Source organism: Oncorhynchus masou, chromosome 28 (genome assembly GCF_036934945.1).
Source record: "Oncorhynchus masou masou isolate Uvic2021 chromosome 28, UVic_Omas_1.1, whole genome shotgun sequence".
Classification (NCBI taxonomy): Eukaryota; Metazoa; Chordata; class Actinopteri; order Salmoniformes; family Salmonidae; genus Oncorhynchus; species Oncorhynchus masou.
The window spans coordinates 12845933-12864410 of NC_088239.1; the positions used below are offsets into that span (position 1 = coordinate 12845933).

At 39.5% G+C, this 18478-nt stretch overlaps 2 protein-coding genes across 5 annotated transcripts; both read right to left on the reverse strand.

The window, feature by feature from the left end:
• Positions 1 to 2089: 2089 nt before the first annotated feature.
• Positions 2090 to 11302, reverse strand: LOC135517167 (polycomb complex protein BMI-1-A-like). Of its 3 annotated transcripts, none has more exons than XM_064941226.1 (10): positions 10943 to 11302; positions 6901 to 7031; positions 6468 to 6564; positions 6173 to 6228; positions 5890 to 5940; positions 5447 to 5555; positions 5099 to 5144; positions 4692 to 4790; positions 4363 to 4443; positions 2090 to 3627 (listed from the first exon to the last, which is right to left on the reverse strand). In XM_064941226.1, the coding sequence occupies exons 2-10, from the start codon at positions 7016 to 7018 to the stop codon at positions 3298 to 3300; spliced, it is 987 nt and encodes a 328-aa protein (XP_064797298.1). In that variant the 5' UTR covers positions 7019 to 7031; positions 10943 to 11302; the 3' UTR covers positions 2090 to 3297. The 3 variants fall into 3 exon arrangements, with proteins under 3 accessions (XP_064797298.1, XP_064797295.1, XP_064797296.1); XM_064941223.1 differs by having other exon boundaries at positions 5378 to 5555; XM_064941224.1 differs by lacking the exon at positions 10943 to 11302 and adding an exon at positions 7750 to 8140 and having other exon boundaries at positions 5378 to 5555.
• Positions 11303 to 12126: 824 nt separating this feature from the next.
• On the reverse strand, positions 12127 to 16930 carry LOC135517168 (COMM domain-containing protein 3-like). 2 transcript variants are annotated; one of them, XM_064941228.1, is made up of 8 exons: positions 16763 to 16930; positions 15972 to 16083; positions 15578 to 15641; positions 15427 to 15461; positions 13940 to 14000; positions 13786 to 13842; positions 13636 to 13698; positions 12127 to 12426 (listed from the first exon to the last, which is right to left on the reverse strand). In XM_064941228.1, the coding sequence occupies exons 1-8, from the start codon at positions 16899 to 16901 to the stop codon at positions 12367 to 12369; spliced, it is 591 nt and encodes a 196-aa protein (XP_064797300.1). In that variant the 5' UTR covers positions 16902 to 16930; the 3' UTR covers positions 12127 to 12366. The 2 variants fall into 2 exon arrangements, with proteins under 2 accessions (XP_064797300.1, XP_064797299.1); XM_064941227.1 differs by having other exon boundaries at positions 13636 to 13713.
• Between the last annotated feature and the right edge of the window lie 1548 nt (positions 16931 to 18478).

Consider the following 18478-nt stretch of genomic DNA (forward strand, 5'->3'; position numbering starts at 1 on the left):
TAGCCAGCAAGGGAAAATAAAGTTGCCAGCCAGTATGGCAATAGAACATTTAGGTTGAACGACTGGGTTGTGTCCATAGATACAGAACAAAAAGCCTGAACGACTGGGTGGTGTCTCTGGCAACTGAACCAATAGAACGAACGACCAGTCGGCTTGGATAGAAATAGTATGAATAAATTAATCTGAATAACGTTTTTAATGAAAATATGTCAGTCATTATTTGAGCATGTTGTATAAAAGTGATACTGTCCTCGAAGCCGGTGATTGGAGGATATATTGACCTTGTCTCGGGTCTAACAACACCTGTGCAGATATATCATTCAAACACCGGCTCCTCGTCATTATCACTTAAATAGACCAACAAAGACAGATTCAAACATCTCTGCCAATAACAGCTAGTTTTCAGGTTACATATCCCTTTCACAAGGCTCCTCCAGTGATGTCCCTCACTCACACCACCCAGATAGTCCTAGAAAATGTTTTGCTTGAGAAATTGCTTCTTTGCTTAGAAGCAATTGTTGTTTCTTTTTTGGCCTATTTAATGTAAAACAATCACAGTCATGTACTTATAGTTACCCAGAAATGATTTGATAATGATGTAAAAACGGCTGCATTGTACCTTTAAAAAATGTCAATGTCCATATTATCTGTCACCACAACCACAACCAAGATTACTATTCAAATGTAATGTACATTTCATAAAACAAACGGCCTTGAATAAAAACATATCCTAACACATCACCACCATGTCACATTTTAAAGGCTAAAGCAACAAGCTCCCCAGAAACCTTGGCCCCTCTAGTGAAGGGTTGTTGGGTGCACCATGTATTATTAATGCCCTCCACTTGCCTGTCACGCCAGTAGACCTGCTGTATGGGCTAGATAAAACAACTCACCAGTCGCCTAATGTAGGCTACACAAAGTAAAAACCTGCACACACTCAAAAGTTGTCTATCGCTCGAATTGTAAGATTAAGTAACATCATGGCATCTGCGAGTCAACATGAGGCACATCAACGCCCCCAAACCTAATACCATGCATGGCCTTCAGCTCACCACTGAATAAACTGTGGACAGACCCCTGAATATCCCCGAGCTCAGTAACAATATGAGATAAATGTATCTGGGCATATAAAACTTAACGACTCGCATTTATTAATACTATAAACCCATCAAAAAAGTGATTGAATAGGACAGTCGTTTGATTTCGGCTTCAGACTACAGGCTGCGTAAACTACGACTTGGTCCTCTTGATCCCGAACTTTAACTGTGTCTCTCTTCCATCCGCAAAATACGATCCAATTTGAACTTCTTTAATATTTATATTTTAATGTAATACTTTTATTTTGTTACATGTAACCTACTAAAAACGTGTTTATTTTGGGGGATAGACTAATCTGGTTTGAAGACACACCGGTGTCAGTCTAATGAATTCCACGTTCTTATAGCCTCCGTGCCGCTAACGAAAATGACCTCGACATAAAATCGTATATTGCAAAACTTTAAATTATATGAAAGTCAAACAAAGATTGGAACATATTTGAATTCAAATACTGAAATATATATTCTATTCCATGATGGTCGACAAGCAATTGACAAAGAAAGATGACTTCGGTTTCAAATGCACCTAAATAAATGTGTCCTTCACTGAAAACCTGGAACTTTCTCGCAGCAATTTTTTTCACCCATTAATTTTATAATCCTTTTTATGCTACATATATTGAATGCGATGGAAAATATCTTAGTCAATGATATTCTGGGCCTATTCAAAACAAACAAAACCTGAATATTTGAGAGTAGTGGTCTCTTTTGAATGCAATTAAATCAGTGCTGCGCCAGTAAGAGACATCTGTCCATCTTTTCAAAATGTCCTTGGTGGTCTGCTTTGTCTGCCAATTCGTATTATTTGAACAACAAAACAACGGATATTTAACTTAACAATGCATGAATGAAACCAAAATGAAAACATTCAAAGAGACTAAAATCTAGGGAAATTTGTCCAAATAGGCCCTTGACAGATATTTTAAAAATGAATACAGAAGCACATACAGACACCACCAGATATCCCAAAATAAAAACAGCCCAGCGTCTTTAAGTGTAAAATGATTTATTCAGATGTTTTTATGCTGTGCAACAGTAACAATACAATAGTTGTCCATATAATCGAGCGATAGATACAAAGAACACCGGAGACATCAAAACATTTGTCATCGAGCATGAAATGAAGGGGGGGGGCTGTTCAGGTCAAAGTATTTGACAATCGCTGATTAAATATGCATATACTTCGCTATATACATGTGTGTGTGTGTGTGTGTGTGTGTGTGTGTGTGTGTGTGTGTGTGTGTGTGTGTGTGTGTGTGTGTGTGTGTGTGTTGACTTTCTGAACTGCTTGATGACTGCAAGGCTTCAGGGTGTTTGAGGCTATAAGCAATTCGATTCCAATTTTGAGTATAGCCTAATAAAAGCATTGCAGGCTACATTTACGTAGATATTTCGTATGTTTTCCCCTAAAATCGTGGGCCTAACGCTACAATAGTTGTTTACACATTATATAGATTAATATTTCTTTGTGAAATGCTTTCCAAAAGCCAATCGAAAGAACAATGTAGAGGCAACCATTTCAAATATTAGTAAAGCCTACAAGGTTTCATCATCATGCCGAAATACACACTTAAAATAGGATCAACACACATTCTGATTTGAAAAAAAAAAACTTTAAAGAAAATAATATAAAGGCCATCTTCAGTCACATCTGTGGAATAAAATGCAGCTTTTGGGGGTCATTAATTTGCCATTCACCACCAGTCTAACATTTTCACGGTGGCCAACATCCCTTTCACTAACTTAAAGGAAAAATCCACAAAAAAAAACCAAAAAAATGTATTTTTGTCATCACTATTCCACTGTTAATAGTCTCAAATTATTTAGCATGTCAGTAGTCAACTTCTAGATATGATTTTCAAGAAGCAAAATGTCACATCATCATGATGTTGATGTGGCAAGTGACAATTCACTTCTTGAACATCCTATCTTGAAAACTTGACTGCAAACATGCAAAATATTTTTGAATTGAATCAAGTGTACTAACGGAAAAAAATACAAAAATATTGTTAGAGTAGATTTTTCCTTTAATGTCCCACCCTGCTATGTTCCTATAGAAATGCTTCACTTCCACTACATTAAACATATATCATATATTTATAACAACGATAACAAAAAGAGAGCGTCTACAACAATGGAACGACATTGGCATGAAGATATTAGCAGAGCGGTCTGGCATTGGCTGTTGGCCCGGTTTTCAGGCCAGTCCCGAGGACAAAGAAGAACCATTCAGCGAGGTCTTCCGCGGTTTGTTCCCGAAGGGGAAGGGTCTGGCAGGGGCAGGGGCCGAGGTGGAGGCGCCGTTGACGGGTTTGGAGATGTGGGGGAAGTGTGGGGACGGCACCGGGGTACCAGGGCTGGGCAAGGAGGAGGTGGAGGGGACGCCGGCAGGGCTGCAGGCTTTGTCGCTGGCAGAGTCGCTCTCAGCGGACCGACCAGTGCTGTTCTGGCCCTCCTGCTGCGGATGACTCATCTTCAGCTTCTTACAGCTCGGTCTGACGCGGTACTTCAACGGCAAAGGGCCATTCTGAAAAATATTTGTAATTTTTAGACATAATTTGTCTCTAAAATTAATGCTTGCAGGGCATTCATGCAATTCTCAAATGTTTCCTTTCACGGGAAATAAATCATTTGAACATTGAATAGTGAACTTCCATGCATTCCACTGTAGACCTATAGGCCATGTAAATATCACAGAGCAAAATGTTGAAATAACAATTTGTCTACATAATTATTTTACAAAAAACTAAAATCATCCAGCTTGGTAAAATGTACATAGCCTTTAAATACAAACAGCAAAGAAATCTTTGATATTTGAATTCAATACACCTCTTAAATAATAAATGTCCCCACTGAACTGTGTGTGTGTGTGTGTGTGTGTGTGTGTGTGTGTGTGTGTGTGTGTGTGTGTGTGTGGGGGCGGGGGGTTAGGTTGGCATAACTTCCTTGCCTGTGAGTTCACAATTACCATTGTTAAATTGTAAATAACTTTATGCTCAAAGTCAAAACCTTTTTCAAATGTTTTTATAAATGTTCCCTTTAATGTTATGTTTCTTACCCTTCTCCAAGTGTAGATGTAGGCTACATCCTTTAATGTTGTGTTTCTTACCCTTCTCCAAGTGTAGATGTAGGCTACGTCCTTTAATGTTGTGTTTCTTACCCTTCTCCAAGTGTAGATGTAGGCTACGTCCATTAATGTTGTGCTTCTTACCCTTCTCCAAGTGTAAATGTAGGCTACATCCTTTAATGTTGTGCTTCTTACCCTTCTCCAAGTGTAGATGTAGGCTACGTCCATTAATGTGTAGTAATCTTTCAGGGGTTCATCTTCATACATCACTTCAACCTATATTGTAGAAATTACACAATTATTTTATTAAATAGGCTAAGCAGTATTTTTTTTCTATTCAACTTCCATTGTCCTCCGATATAATATATTTTCAAATCATCTTGCAGTGATTTGTACTAATGTTTCTAAATTCATCTTATTTATAAAAAAAAATGTTTTAATAAAATAAAAAAGTGATGCAAGAGATATGGCTGTGTTATTTTAAAAAGCCAAACAAATTAAAAATAAAATGGATAAATCTTTACCTGATAGGTACAAGGAATGTCCATCTTACTGCGGAGGAACTTCCTCAGGTGCATGATGGTCATGGCTGCAGGACACTGCAGATACCTCTTATTATTGACCTGGAGGAGGACACACAGGTTTCCTGAGAATGTAGATAGTTTCTAAAGACAATTGGATTTGAGGGAGACTTCACTACACACTATATTTTGTTTTCTACTTTAAAGTATTAATAATGTCCAGTTCCATCATAGAAAATAGACATGAGACATGCAGTTGGATTTGAAGATAAGTTCTTTAAAGGCCCAGATTTAAGAAAAACTCTATATCAGAAACCAATCAATAGGCTCTGTGCAACAACAGAGTGTCAGAACTATCCAGAACTATCTGACAGAGGAAAGCTCCTGAGCTTCAGCAGTAGGCAGCCTACCTGTTCTTTAGACTGTTTGTCCTCAGCCACGCTTGTCTTTTTAGCCCTGAGAAAAACAATGGCACACTTGTGTTAAAAAACATCTTGATAATGACCTCAAGATCTTCATGGTCAGAAATGTAACTTTAAAAAAAAAATGACAATACACTGCTAAAACCAAAGTCAAGATTAAAAGTATTCTAGAAAGGAAGTCGTTCATGGACACTAAATAATAGACACACTAACACAACTGAGCTAATCAGTTTAGCACACTGAACTATAATAACCATAAGTATTCACCTAGACATTTTCAAGTAGATGGGATGATTTCCAAAAAGCCTGACTGTAAGAGACATGTTGTTGACGTACTTATTGTGGTCGAAGAACTCAATGGAGAGGCTGATGATCTCATCGTCTGTGATGATTCTCTTGTCCTCGTCCGCCACCTCCCCTCGATCTTCATTAGACCTTGTCGTCGCTACACACACACACAGACACACACACAAACAAAATCAACAAGTTGCAAGAGTTGCCTCAGAAACTAAAAACCGTGAAAGTGAGATCTCAGAAATCCTAGTCAATATCAGCTAATAATATATTGAAGTTTGAGGCGAAAATCAAGACAATCTTACTGGAGCAGGAAATAAATACAGCCTATTTAACCGTTTTGGTTAGAAATAAAACTACTTCATGAGAATAACACACACACACATATATATATATATATATATACAAATATACACACACACATTAATTAACTTGGTACAACTCCAGTGGACTTGCACCCTGGCTGACCTTTCCAATAGACTCACCATCTACAGAAGGGTGTGCTGCGTAAAAGTCTCTCCTTCTCTTCATCTCATCTCATGGAAGAGGAAAAAAAAACTCTGTCACAAATGTTTATTTGAATAGGGATTAAAAGCACCCATTTAAAAGCACCCATTTCAGCATGTGTCCGTAGATGGGTTTTAATCCATTTTCCACAGGAGACAAGCAAGGGGAGACAGCAGCTCCGATTTTAAACAGGATAATACATACAGATGACATCACTGAGAACAAGACAATGCCATCACTGATATGAGGGATTTCACTTACTTTTGAAGAGACCAGGGACCAGCTTGTAGACAATGTCTTGTAGAGTTTTGTCAGACCTTGAAAAGAGTGTTCATACTCAGTCATATTGACCCAGAACTCATTGCATGCTATGAGGTTTTAATAAATTGAAAGATGTCGAGAAAGTAGCCTACCAAAGTTAATGGAAATAGACCAATCCTTTTGATGACATCTAACTGCATTGGGTGGATAATAGCAACAAACAGCAGAAATGTGACAAAACAATGTACGGCTAAATATAAAAATGTTTTTCCCAAAAAACAAAGTGATGCATTACCTTATATTGAGCAGAGGTTTGGTTTTGTGTACTGGCACATCACAGATGGGACAATACTTGCTGGTCTCCAGATAGCGTACAATGCACATCTTGCAGACTGAAACACAAGTTTAAAAAACCGATGGATTCGTTTCTCAGTGGATAACACTCTGTTACACTAACGCACCACAGTTCAAACATGGTATGAATAATGCAACTGACACTTAGGATCTCAGATTGAAGAGTTGTTCATTGCCACACACGTTTTAATTTTTTAGATTTGTACTTTGCTGCATCTAGTGAATCTGACATGAATAGTACAGAACCAATGCATTCATGAGAAGAGAAAGTAAGAGTGAAATATAAATACTAATAAATTATAGTGTGAATTTACAACCATCATTTCATGACTGGTCCAATTCCCGTGTCTGTATTTTCAGCCTGTGTCACTCACATGAATGAAGACATTCTATAATTGTGGTGGCATCGATGAAGTATCCACCGCACAGCACACACATGAGGTGGGGGTTCAGCTCAGTTATCTTAATTCTGGTCGTTCGATGCATCGTCATGGAAGGAAGAGACCTGCGAGGGAGAGGAAGAGTCACAATCTAACACGAACGGGTATCCTATATCTATAATTAAGATTTTATAAATTGAGGATACTTTTTTTTAACAGACGGCAACAATAAATGCCTATCGATCGGGTCTGCAGTTCTTTCACAGCTTGATCAAGCGGTCGTTCATTAAACCATTTGGAAGGATGTTTTGTTGTTCTACTGGTAGAAAAACACCATACGTTATGCTAATAGTAGCCTATAATAAACTGGGAAGAGGCTGGGCGTTTTTGAGACGCTGACCTAGAGCTTGATTGATAGGTAGCAATTGGTGGGAGTCGATCCGTGTGGATTTGTTGAGGGCACTGCGTTATCATAAATCCATCCTTTCATTGGGATTGTTCATATATACTGTACATCCCAGCGCTCCTCTATAGATAGATATGGGAGAACGGCGGTCCTCGCTCAACGGACCTCATATAATCCTACACACGAAGAAACGCTGTATAGACTCACGTAGCCAACCTACACCAGCTCGTCTATTCTAACGATTCCGTATAGAAGAGCCAAAGCACAGGGGTTCTAACGTTCTATTAGCCTATTGGAACCCGATGATAATGGACAACATCATTCAGGCCAGTTGCAATATTGAATACGATATTCTTCAATGAATCCTTTAACATTTGAGGATGCGGCAGACCGTAATTCACTCCGTGTCAGGTGTAACCACACATGGAAATTCTTACCGTTTCTATGGCAACTTAGGTTGCACTACTTGGCATCTTGCCAGTGACCAATACCGAGAGACTTGCTTCGCTCGGAGACCGATCACCGCTCGCGTTGATGCTAATGTGACGACGAATAATAGGCTATGAAAATAAATATCAGTCCTTCCCTCGCGAAGCGAGTACAGTCAGTCCCCACACTATGGCTGCCATTTTGTAAAGAACGCCTCGCTAGAATATATTAGTGCGATTCCCGACAACCGGGAACAATTTCCACACGGACGCAAGTTACATTCGGTTCCCAATTCCTGGTAGCCAATCGTATCCCCATGCCTTACGCATTAGTTTGGATAAACATATTTTCCGTTGCTTGTGCCGTTTCCGTGTGCATCCTGCAGTCTGCCTGGGCGCGCGGCACAATGCAATAACAACATGGCTCGACCTTAAGATTACATTGACCAAGTATTTTCTCTGCCCGTATGAAGTTGAAGCCCCAGAGAAACCTCGCCACTGATCAGCCAACACAACATAGATCACGAATTAAGTGACATATAACGGCCAGATTCAAAAAGCCAGCAGGTAACAGCAATGTAGTGTAGGAAAAGTTTTCGAAAACACTGTCTGGAGGGAGGGACATTTTTTAAATAAGTTCCACAATATGTTTTGTATACATTTTTGGGGGGCGTTAATAGGCTACTAGCTTTTTTTCTGCAACATGGTGACTGCGGTGCCAATTTAACGACTATGGGTCTGCGTCCGTCTGAGCCTTCAGTCAAAACATGGGGGAAATGGACTGATTCTGTGTGGCAGAAGCTTTTGGCTTCCTGGCACAAGGAATAAAACTCACGAACAAACAAGAAACATAGTCACATGGGCACTGCTGGTCATGCGTAACAGCACACTCGCGCTATATAAATTGGAACGATTCTGCGTGTATGGTGAAAGAAAAACTACCGGGCTCGTCATTTTATAAGGATGCAACTTATGTCAAATAGATTGAGAAAAATAGATGAATAAAAATACCGATATGGACTCCACTGGTGTGGAATACCCCAGCTCTTCGTGTCATTAAAAACATATATTTGAATGAAACGCAGTGAAGGATCCCGCATTGCCATCACAGTGGCTGTCATTACAGTGGCTGTCACGCATCGTGTGCAACGCAAACAGCCTGTTAACGCCATCAATCGATTAACTAGCTGATGTTTGCACAACTGGCACTGGTCATAGCAGAGCCTTTGTAAAGTAAATGCTGCCACGCAGTAACATGCCTATTGTAACTTCCTCTGCAAGCATCACTATGGAACAACACATGTATATATTACCCAGGACACAACTCTAAAACATCAACAAAGCACTAGAGGAAAAAGTATCCTAAAATGTATTTCCAGATACATTTTAGTTGAGACTCATAAAACAGCGGTATTATCAATAACAATGTTGGTAAGATTGGATCCCAATTGCATTCTAGCGTACTGTATGTACTCTAGCACATTGGGTCATGCATGAACTGTGTGTTGCATGGCGCAACTCTGGATTTCTCTCTAGGTATAAAAGGAATGGCTGAAAATGGTATGTAAGACAGGCAGGTTTTTGTCTCCCCCCCAAAAGAATTAAGGAAAAGTGGAGCATCAACCATGTATAATCTAAACACAATATACACTATTTCTTATCTGGTAATACAATATGAATACAGATAATACAGTATAGCACCTATCTCCTCGTCCTCGAGTGCCGACTAGTTTGGTCTATATATAATACCCTGCACCATTCTCGACATTTTTTGGATGGAACCCTAATCTATATTCATCAGCAGCTGGATTTGCGTCACCATTTTCGGATATTAATTTCGCTTTGGGAAAGACGAGGCCTCACTTGATAGAATTGATCAATAAGTCAACTTTGAAATCTCATTTTTTTTGCCTGGGCGTCAAAGTTGTACTTCAACAAGTATCACAAACAGAAACATTGTATCAACATAAATCAAGCCACAACAACAGTATACAAGCACCGACGTTGGCAACCTCACTCCCACATAAATCCTCTACTGGTAGGTTGTCAACTGTCAAACAACGTTAGGATATATATATTCAGTACCAAACAGCACCTTTCCACATGACAGATCATCTCCCACTCAGCATGTGCAGGTTGATAACCTGATCATAACTATGTTATTACGAAGCAAGGCATACACGTAGCAGACGCCATCGATCCATGTATCAAACCAATCCAGCAAGATCTTTGCAGGGTTAATTTATTATGAACGTTCCCACTTTATAAAACGTGTTATGCTCTACTGTGAGTTAACATAAAGCGTCCAGAGTGTTGGTTTCAAAAGAGGAAAAAACAAGCATCCTCTAAACTCATGTTGGCTGATGAAGGCCCGATTCAACATCAAGGAGGCTACGGATGGTAAAACTCAATAGTAAATAGGCCTATCTGAATTTTACAGATAATTTCAAGATGGTAAGCTACTTGACAAGACCCTTGTACTCAAACAATCAATGGACTTTTGTAGCCAACGTAAGAAAAATCCTAAAATTGGTTTCATGCATGATTCATGGGCGTCAACATCGTTATGCACTCAGCTTGCGTGTGTGTACGTTCAAATCCATATTTTACAACTGTTGGTGACGATATTTTCATTAATAATTGAAATTGTTTACCCTCCACCATATAGGCTACTGAGGAACCGTTCATCAAGAGGGAAGTTAAGTTAATAAAAACAACAATTGGCGACGTGGGCGTAATGCAACCACACTGATCTGTCCCCAACATCCAAAGGATCATATTTCTATAAAATGGGGACAGTATATGGAACCAAACCAACCAGGAGAACCATTGAACCGTGTGCTGCCGTTAACACCTCACCCATCTCCGTCCTGTTCGATTGAGATCACAGACTTTGTGGAAATCTAACAAATGTCACAGAAACACTCTCCGTGGACACGCATAACAGATCGTTACATGAAATACTACGTCATGTGGTGCGCTGGTTTATTGAACACAAAACCAAGACATACACGTGAAGGGAACCAAATTTAAAAAGCAGTGCCAGGACAGAGCTCCACGTCCGTGAGCGCGAGACACCGTCAAATCCTCACATCCACCACCTCCTGGAACCCCATTTAAACCCGCAGAAAAACACAATTAAACGCCGAAAACACACTCGTTATTCGTCCGTTGGTAAGAATATATATCGAATAATACATACCTAGAGACTCGGCTGGCGATCTGCGAGACTGGAGACGGAGAGACAATGAAAGTTAGGAGGCGATCAGCAGTAAATTAATTCGAGCTCAGCCGCCATCTTGAAACGAACGAGCTGCAGACGCTGTCAATTGCGGAGAGTGCAAGGCAACCCTGGGCTCATTTCAGATGCGTAAAATTCGTATTTTTCTCCTGCTGTGCACTTTAGGTGCGTAAAGTGTCCTCCGTTGTCGAAGATTTCAGACTTTTGGCTGTGCGTTCCGAATGGTGTGTTTGCGTTCCTGATTACTTTGCCTCCAAAATCGTCTCTTTGAAAAATGCAGCAGTGTGGCTCCGTAGAAACTGACACCGTCCCCAAAATGGCTTGTAGTTCGACCGCCCCGCTCTGGTCACGTGCTATCATTCCTTAAGGGTGGCCTGGAAATTTGTGTCGGTGTATTCGGAAGGCTCACCAATTCATGATGCTTTGGAAAATGACACACATAATATATCTAGGTTATCAAAAGTCCATCATGTTGACTGATTGGGTCATTTACTTTGAACGTTTTAGTGGCACTTAAAGCGACAACATAATACAGCACCGATGTTTTCTAAACAATATTCAGCGTGCGTTTTTCCAACTCCCGTTTCTATTCTGTGCCTCCCCCCGTCTATTTCCAAAATAATGAGCTTGGCAAAATGCGTCTTTGTCATAAATGCTTTGGATACCTTTGCCAACATACCATACCAGAGCCGATGGAAATCTTTAGCTACGGTGTTTATATTCCATAACCGATGACCCCATAGCGTTCTAATTTAGGATCGACCTGAAAAGAGGGGCATCTTCCAATGTTTAAGAATTTTAAGTATTGTAGGCTACAATAGCTCGGCTATAGGACGAGGCTCTGAACCGTAAACTGTGCAGTTCGCTTTGGCGAGCCATTATGACTGCCACAGTGCATTGACACCAGTTTATAAACTGGTTCTCTCCAATTTGGATTATTTGTTTGATACAAATACCTGTCGCCTTCAGCTCTCGTTGTCATTTGGCAAAAATCCCTACAAGCTCATATCAGGCAGAAAGTGTTCTCTACATAGACTACATATCGAGAGATGATATGAAGGATGTGCCTTGGACTATATAACCTACTTTAATATCATATGGCTCCTCTCCTCTTCAGCCTGCAAGTTCCCAGAAAAAAACATGCATTTCATTGAACGTATTTATTGATAACAATACATCTTTGCAGAACGGACAACCAACAGTATATATACTTACGAAAGAAATTAGTATAAAATACAATGCGGACACAAATAATATCAACACCGCTTGAAATCGCTGAACTTCATTGCTTTGAGAAGCGAGAAGAGTGGAGCAGATGAGAAGAGAGGTCACGTGAGAAACCGGATTCCACAGTTCTTGCAGGGCTCTTCGAGCACAACGCAAGTTTACAACTGCGTAGCCTTCTCGAGACTCTTGGCAGCGTCTTTCATCTTTCCCACCAAATCCTGAAAACAAAGTCACAGTCAGTCCTCTACAAAACAGTGAATGAAGGAGAGTTTGAATCACAAACCATTTAATGGTTTCTCTCGCTGACTGCAGAAACTATGTTGAATATAAATTATAGCCTTGCCTCAGTCACTCCATGTAAATCAGATTACCAAGAAATGTTCTGCTAAATCCTGGCGGGATGGGAGTCGATTCCTTTTCAATTCATAACGGATTTTGTTATTATAACAATGTTCGTCAACAAAAAAGGAATGCAACCGTTCAGGTTCACCTCACCCAAAAGGGTCAAAACAGTGTTCCGAAAACATTAACAAACTCCCCAACTCTTCAAAATACATTATGGGGCTGTTTCAATGCGATTAACTGGATAGAAGGATAGAAGCTTTAGCTACATGGTTAAAATATAGTGAAGAAGCCAAAGCATGAGATGTTGACATGTTGAACCAGACAACCTCAGGTCGCAGTGAAGACATTGAAAATATAAGGGATTTGGCTTACATCGAACTCAATTAAGCAAAAGTTTAAAGAACATGCCGCAATTGAGACTTTTTGTTTTAGGATAAGAATAAGTTTTTAGGCTAAACTTTTAAATCCTGAGACTACTGCATGCCCTGTCAAAAAAAGCTGAACCGCCTAGTCTTTCCATCAATATCCACACCGAAAATGGATGATTTGGCAACCGACAATTTGAGATATTACTGAAAAATGTGAACTGAAATCACCATTGTTTTTCTGTTAAATATATGCATATTTAGAATAAATTGGAGGGGGAAAAAATGTCAAACCCGATGGATCGAACCGTCTCCAGAACGATATTGAAATGAGATTACTACACATTGACTAAAATACAGCTATTTTGTAGGATAAGATTTACATCTCTGCTAAATTTAGTAGATATACACATTGTTGAAAGACATCTTATTCAAGAAAAAGTGTAATAATAATTTGAATTGCAGGCTGCAAACGAAACGTGTTTTTTTCTCCGTGTGATTGTCTTTGTGCTCATTCACGTGGACCTACACGCTCATGATATAGGCCTACAGATCTGTAAAGGAGCCCAATGCGGAATTGGAAAATAGTGTCTATTCAAATCAATAGCACATTCAGAATTGTATGTCAAACACTATCACAGCCTTTCTGTGAAATGACCTTAACCACTAAATGGATCGACCCACATTCCATATAGGCTGCAACAACACATTAGCTACCTGAAGTTGCTCCATCGTGCAGGTAAAATGTAGATCTTCTGACGATCCTCCATCATTGGCATTCTGTAAAAGTATAGGCTAACATAGGTTATGATGACACGTTTAAATACCAAACAGTTTTAGATCATTGGGTTCTGGAAAGGAACATACCTCAACGTTTAATGAAATCAGATAGGACGGCTCGTTGACCTTATGCACATGCCCGTTCTGTCATGGAAACAAAGTTGGAGATATATATATATATAGATGTGATTTAGAAACGATTATTATATGATCGTATTGCCGTTTTATCACCAACCAATACCTTGATACAGTACTCCAGGCGCCAGGACACGTCATTGATATGAGGTGGGCATCTCCCTAAACTAAAACGATAACCAAAATACTGAATTAGGCTACCAGATACATATAGTATTAAAATATTATATTCACAAGACAAAGAGCATGCATTCATGATCCCATGAATAGAGATGTATCTATAGGCTGTTCAACCGTAGCCTTATTAAATGAAAAAAAAACTTTATTTAAACCAGAGTCATTCCAAGTGTTAGTGATATTACGTGTAAAAATCAAAAACGTCTTATCACTGCTGGAGCCCTATGGGGAACAGGCCCAGAGAAACAGTTTTCAGATTTCTGAAGTTTGTCAGGATGAAGACAAAGGGGCCACTCGTTTTGATTAGTTACCGCTTAAGAGCAGCGTATATCAATGCAGCGTATTTCAACACCCCTCGTAAAATAACTGCACTTTCTCCAAGGAAAATAAACCGATTCAAAGTATTTGTTTGAACCAAAATGTCATGTCACATTTGCATGGCAATTCAATAATCTTAAACGATCAAGAGATCATGCATCATGTGAAAATATAAGTGACAAATAAATGTGAACTGATTTAGGCTAGTTCCATAGCCTAGTTTACTGCTCTCTAGGAGAGTGAAGCATACAAATAAAATGTGAACTGATTTAGGCTAGTTCCATAGCCTAGTTTGCTGCTCTCTAGGAGAGTGAAGCATAAAAATATTGAAGCGATATGGTCAATGTCCTGACAGCTCAGTAGCTATAAACTTTTATTTTTAATTGAGCTAAAAATTGTGTAAAATAATCACATTAATTGCAATGATGCTAATCAAGCTTATTCAGTTCACTCATCTGGGTTTATGAAAATGAAGAATATATATTTTCTGATGTCACAGTGTCTAAATGTAACTGTTCAATACATTTGAAATAAACCCCAAAACTTCTATGACTCAAACATTAAACAAACACATTTGTATCCAATGAAAACCTCTATATGGTTTTAATGTCCACTCCTCTACTTTAGGCTGTACGTGATGTTTCAATGGGGATGGGAATGTGTACTGGGAAAATATATATAATATTACTGGAAAATGTCAATGGAAGAGATCAATACCATTTGTAGGACTACAGGGGTGTCAATGAAGTGTAAACTGCATCATCACTAAAGTGATGTCATGTCACTAAAGTGATGTTCCATGAGCCATATAAGAAACAGAACACAAATCAAACTCTGATAAAGTATTTTCTATACCACTGTGTCTGCATTGCTGAGATGTGTTAGAATGTGGGCCCACAGTGAACAAACGTATCTGTACTGTGGTGACCCAGAAGTATTTTTGTACAAACAGACAATATAGTATTTTATTTTTAAATCTATTTTTTTTTTTTAAATCAAGTAGATTTGTCCACTCAAAGCTTCAGCTGCAATAATTCCAGTCATCAATTGTTATGGCATTTCAAATTGGCCTAGAGGAAATACAGACAATCATCTCACCTTGACAATAGAGTTTCTAGATCACTTCTACATTTCTGGAGAACACAAAAAAAAGACAGTTTGGGGTTGAGATCTGGAATGGATTTAAAATTAACTTCTTTGCAATGAGAAGGTATTAACATGCTATTAACATAATAAAGTTACTTATCACCTGGTACGTAGTGTAGAAAACTTCTGTTCTCTCCGCATCAAAACCAACATCCTCCAGGCACGCACTGCAATGACAAAATCAGCTCCATTCTTTATCAATACAGTAATCATAATGAACTCACACTGTCTTTTTCCTGATCAAGACCAGCTGATTTGATTTGTAGGCGGTGAAGTAGAATAATCTCGATGGCAGAGTGCTCCACATTTTGTCATGCATCATCTTATCAAGCCAAAGGCAAGCCCTCAACATTGTGTGGACAGTAAAATATGGTCTAGGTCTATTCTCCTCCAACATTGTCCCCAGGCTCTGGGGGACCGTCAAGATTAATTATTCACCAACTTCAGAGAGGTCAACCTCCATTTGCAATAATATAACAGAACAGACCAAGCATTACCTTATAGTGGATTTGTCAGCATTTTGTTTGACCCCCTCCAGTATGCAGGTCGTGGCAGCAGTATGACAATGTTTCAGCAACTTCTGGTCAAGACGTTTAAATTCAGGCTGATCTATGATCAGAGGAAATCAATTACCAGTTATACATCACATCTATAATAACTGTATCCTAATCTCTGTGAACTGTTGTATCGTTTTATAGTGAGCCTAATCTTTAGAGTGTATATTCTCCAGATCCAGTAACCTAAACTTAACCAAAAGGGATCAAATTGGTCATGCAAATTAACAACATGCAACATTCTGTAGCGCACACACACACACACACACACACACACTAAATTCTATAGCCCAATTAATTCACTCTTTTCGGCTACAACTAGAAACATACAACTTCATAAAAATCTAAAATTTCGTAATTGGGAGTAATGCCATTTGCACGTTTTTGGTTCCAGATTTCTACCTAAAATCCTCATTTTAGAACGGTAGCCAAGCCTGCACCCTCACTAGCCTTATCAGTAGGCCTATTGTCACATTTCCTGGCCATAACTAGCTACAAAGTATCCGATTACGCTACCACTTAAAACATGAAGGATACGAACACTGTTACATTTGATACGTTTCAGATCGATGGGTGTTACACTGTATCGTATATTCCAAGATTGAGATTTTCTGATAAAGCTAGCTTTCAAGCTGATGATGCTAGCCTTCAAATCAAACTGGGAATAAACCGGAAGCTCTGGAAGGAGCAGAAACAAACGGCGACACGAAAAAGGGAAGGCAGAGCGGTCTTACCGAGAACACTACGATCTGCATGAGCTGATAGCAAACTGCGAAAAGCCACTTCTATGAACACTGAGAAGGTTTTCATGTCGAAAAACGTCGCGTCTGCTAGAGACTGCAGCCCTTTCTGCACGGACTCAGACAACTCCATTTTGAGAGAGGAATGACCCACGACACCGGATCACGTGACGCGATCAGCTGACACTGCATGCAGAACCGATAAAATAAGACAGTCACACGGCGTTCATTCACTGCGTGTACAGAAGTGAAAACATCTATAGTTTCACAACCTATTTACGTTTCATTTAGGCTACAGTAGTCCTATCTTTCATTCAGAAAAAATATATTGGCATAGTTTATTCTCGAGTAGGTCTAAATCATGATTGACCATGTGAGGCTACAGGACAGAGCGCTACATCTTTTGTTGCCCCATTTCCAAAGGTCTTTTCGAGGTGGTGAACTGATCGACGTGACGTCATTGCACCCAGAAGAAGTTGGAGGGTAACCTAACGAAGTAATCTTATGTTTACGTTAGTCCCAGGCTTACTTTAGTCCTGGGCTTACTTTAGTCCTAGGCTTACTTTAGTCCTAGGCTTACTTTAGTCCTAGGCTTACTTTAGTCCTGGGTTTACTTTAGTCCTGGGCTTACTTTAGTCCTGGGCTTACTTTAGTCCTGGGCTTACTTTAGTCCTGGGTTTACTTTAGTCCTGGGTTTACTTTAGTCCTGGGCTTACTTTAGTCCTGGGCTTACTTTAGTCCTGGGCTTACTTTAGTCCTGGGTTTACTTTAGTCCTGGGTTTACTTTAGTCCTGGGCTTACTTTAGTCCTGGGTTTACTTTAGTCCTGGGCTTACTTTTACTTTGGTCTGGACCTTATAGCCCATTTCTCAAGACAGGGCATATTATTTCCCTTCAATGAAAATCAGTTTTTCACCCCTGCGGAAGGCCCATCATGTTTGGACTAATTAGACCTACTATCTGAATAGATCATGAAAAAGAGACAGTTGCATTGTAGTTTGGTAGTAAAACAATATTCCAAACCTTTTCCCAAAGACAACATAATATTCAGAACCTTGTCCCAAAGACAACATAACAATATTCAGAACCTTGATCCAAAGACAATATAACAATATTCAGAACCTTGTCCCAAAGACAACATAACAATATTCAGAACCTTGTCCCAAAGACAACATAACAATATTCAGAACCTTGTCCCAAACACAACATATTGTATTGACCTTAACCCAAGACCTAGCGACCTCATCAAGAGGTTCGGACCTATCCTCAGAAGTAGGATGCCAGCCGCGAGGCCATCAGAGAGTCTGAGAGATGTGGGGACATGCTCTCCAGAAGGAAGGGGGGTAAATGTAGCAACCTTAACCCAACATCTAGCGATGTCTACCTCATCAAGAGGTTCGGACCTCTTGACGTAACGGTTAAGGTGTTGGCTTGACAGTTGCTAGATCCGGGTTGGAGACCCAGTCTCCTGTACGATAAACCAAGTTAGTTTGCAATGCGTGCAACCTGGAGCTGGTAAAGGTCAAAGATCATGACCTCTCATCTGGCTGGCTCTCATGGGTCACCCCAGACAGTGCAAGGGCTCCCAACTTTTTTCTTCATTATATTTGCCAATATCCAAATGTCAAGCTAAACATTGAATATTGCAAATTGCTATTTTTGTTCTTTATGACAATATAATCGATTGCTATGAGAAATTGCTTTATTTTAT

Coding starts and splice junctions, on each gene's coding strand:
- LOC135517167 (XM_064941223.1), bottom strand. CDS start 7,018: ATGACGATGCATCGAACGACCAGAATTAAGATAACTGAGCTGAACCCC. Junction 5,556..5,889: donor AGCACACCCTTCTGTAGATG/GTGAGTCTATTG, acceptor GTGTGTGTGTAG/CGACGACAAGGTCTAATGAA. Junction 3,628..4,362: donor ACATCTACACTTGGAGAAGG/GTAAGAAGCACA, acceptor AATATTTTTCAG/AATGGCCCTTTGCCGTTGAA.
- LOC135517168 (XM_064941227.1), bottom strand. CDS start 16,901: ATGGAGTTGTCTGAGTCCGTGCAGAAAGGGCTGCAGTCTCTAGCAGAC. Junction 13,714..13,785: donor TGATTTCATTAAACGTTGAG/GTATGTTCCTTT, acceptor AACCTATGTTAG/CCTATACTTTTACAGAATGC. Junction 12,427..13,635: donor GCACGATGGAGCAACTTCAG/GTAGCTAATGTG, acceptor CTTTGTTTTCAG/GATTTGGTGGGAAAGATGAA.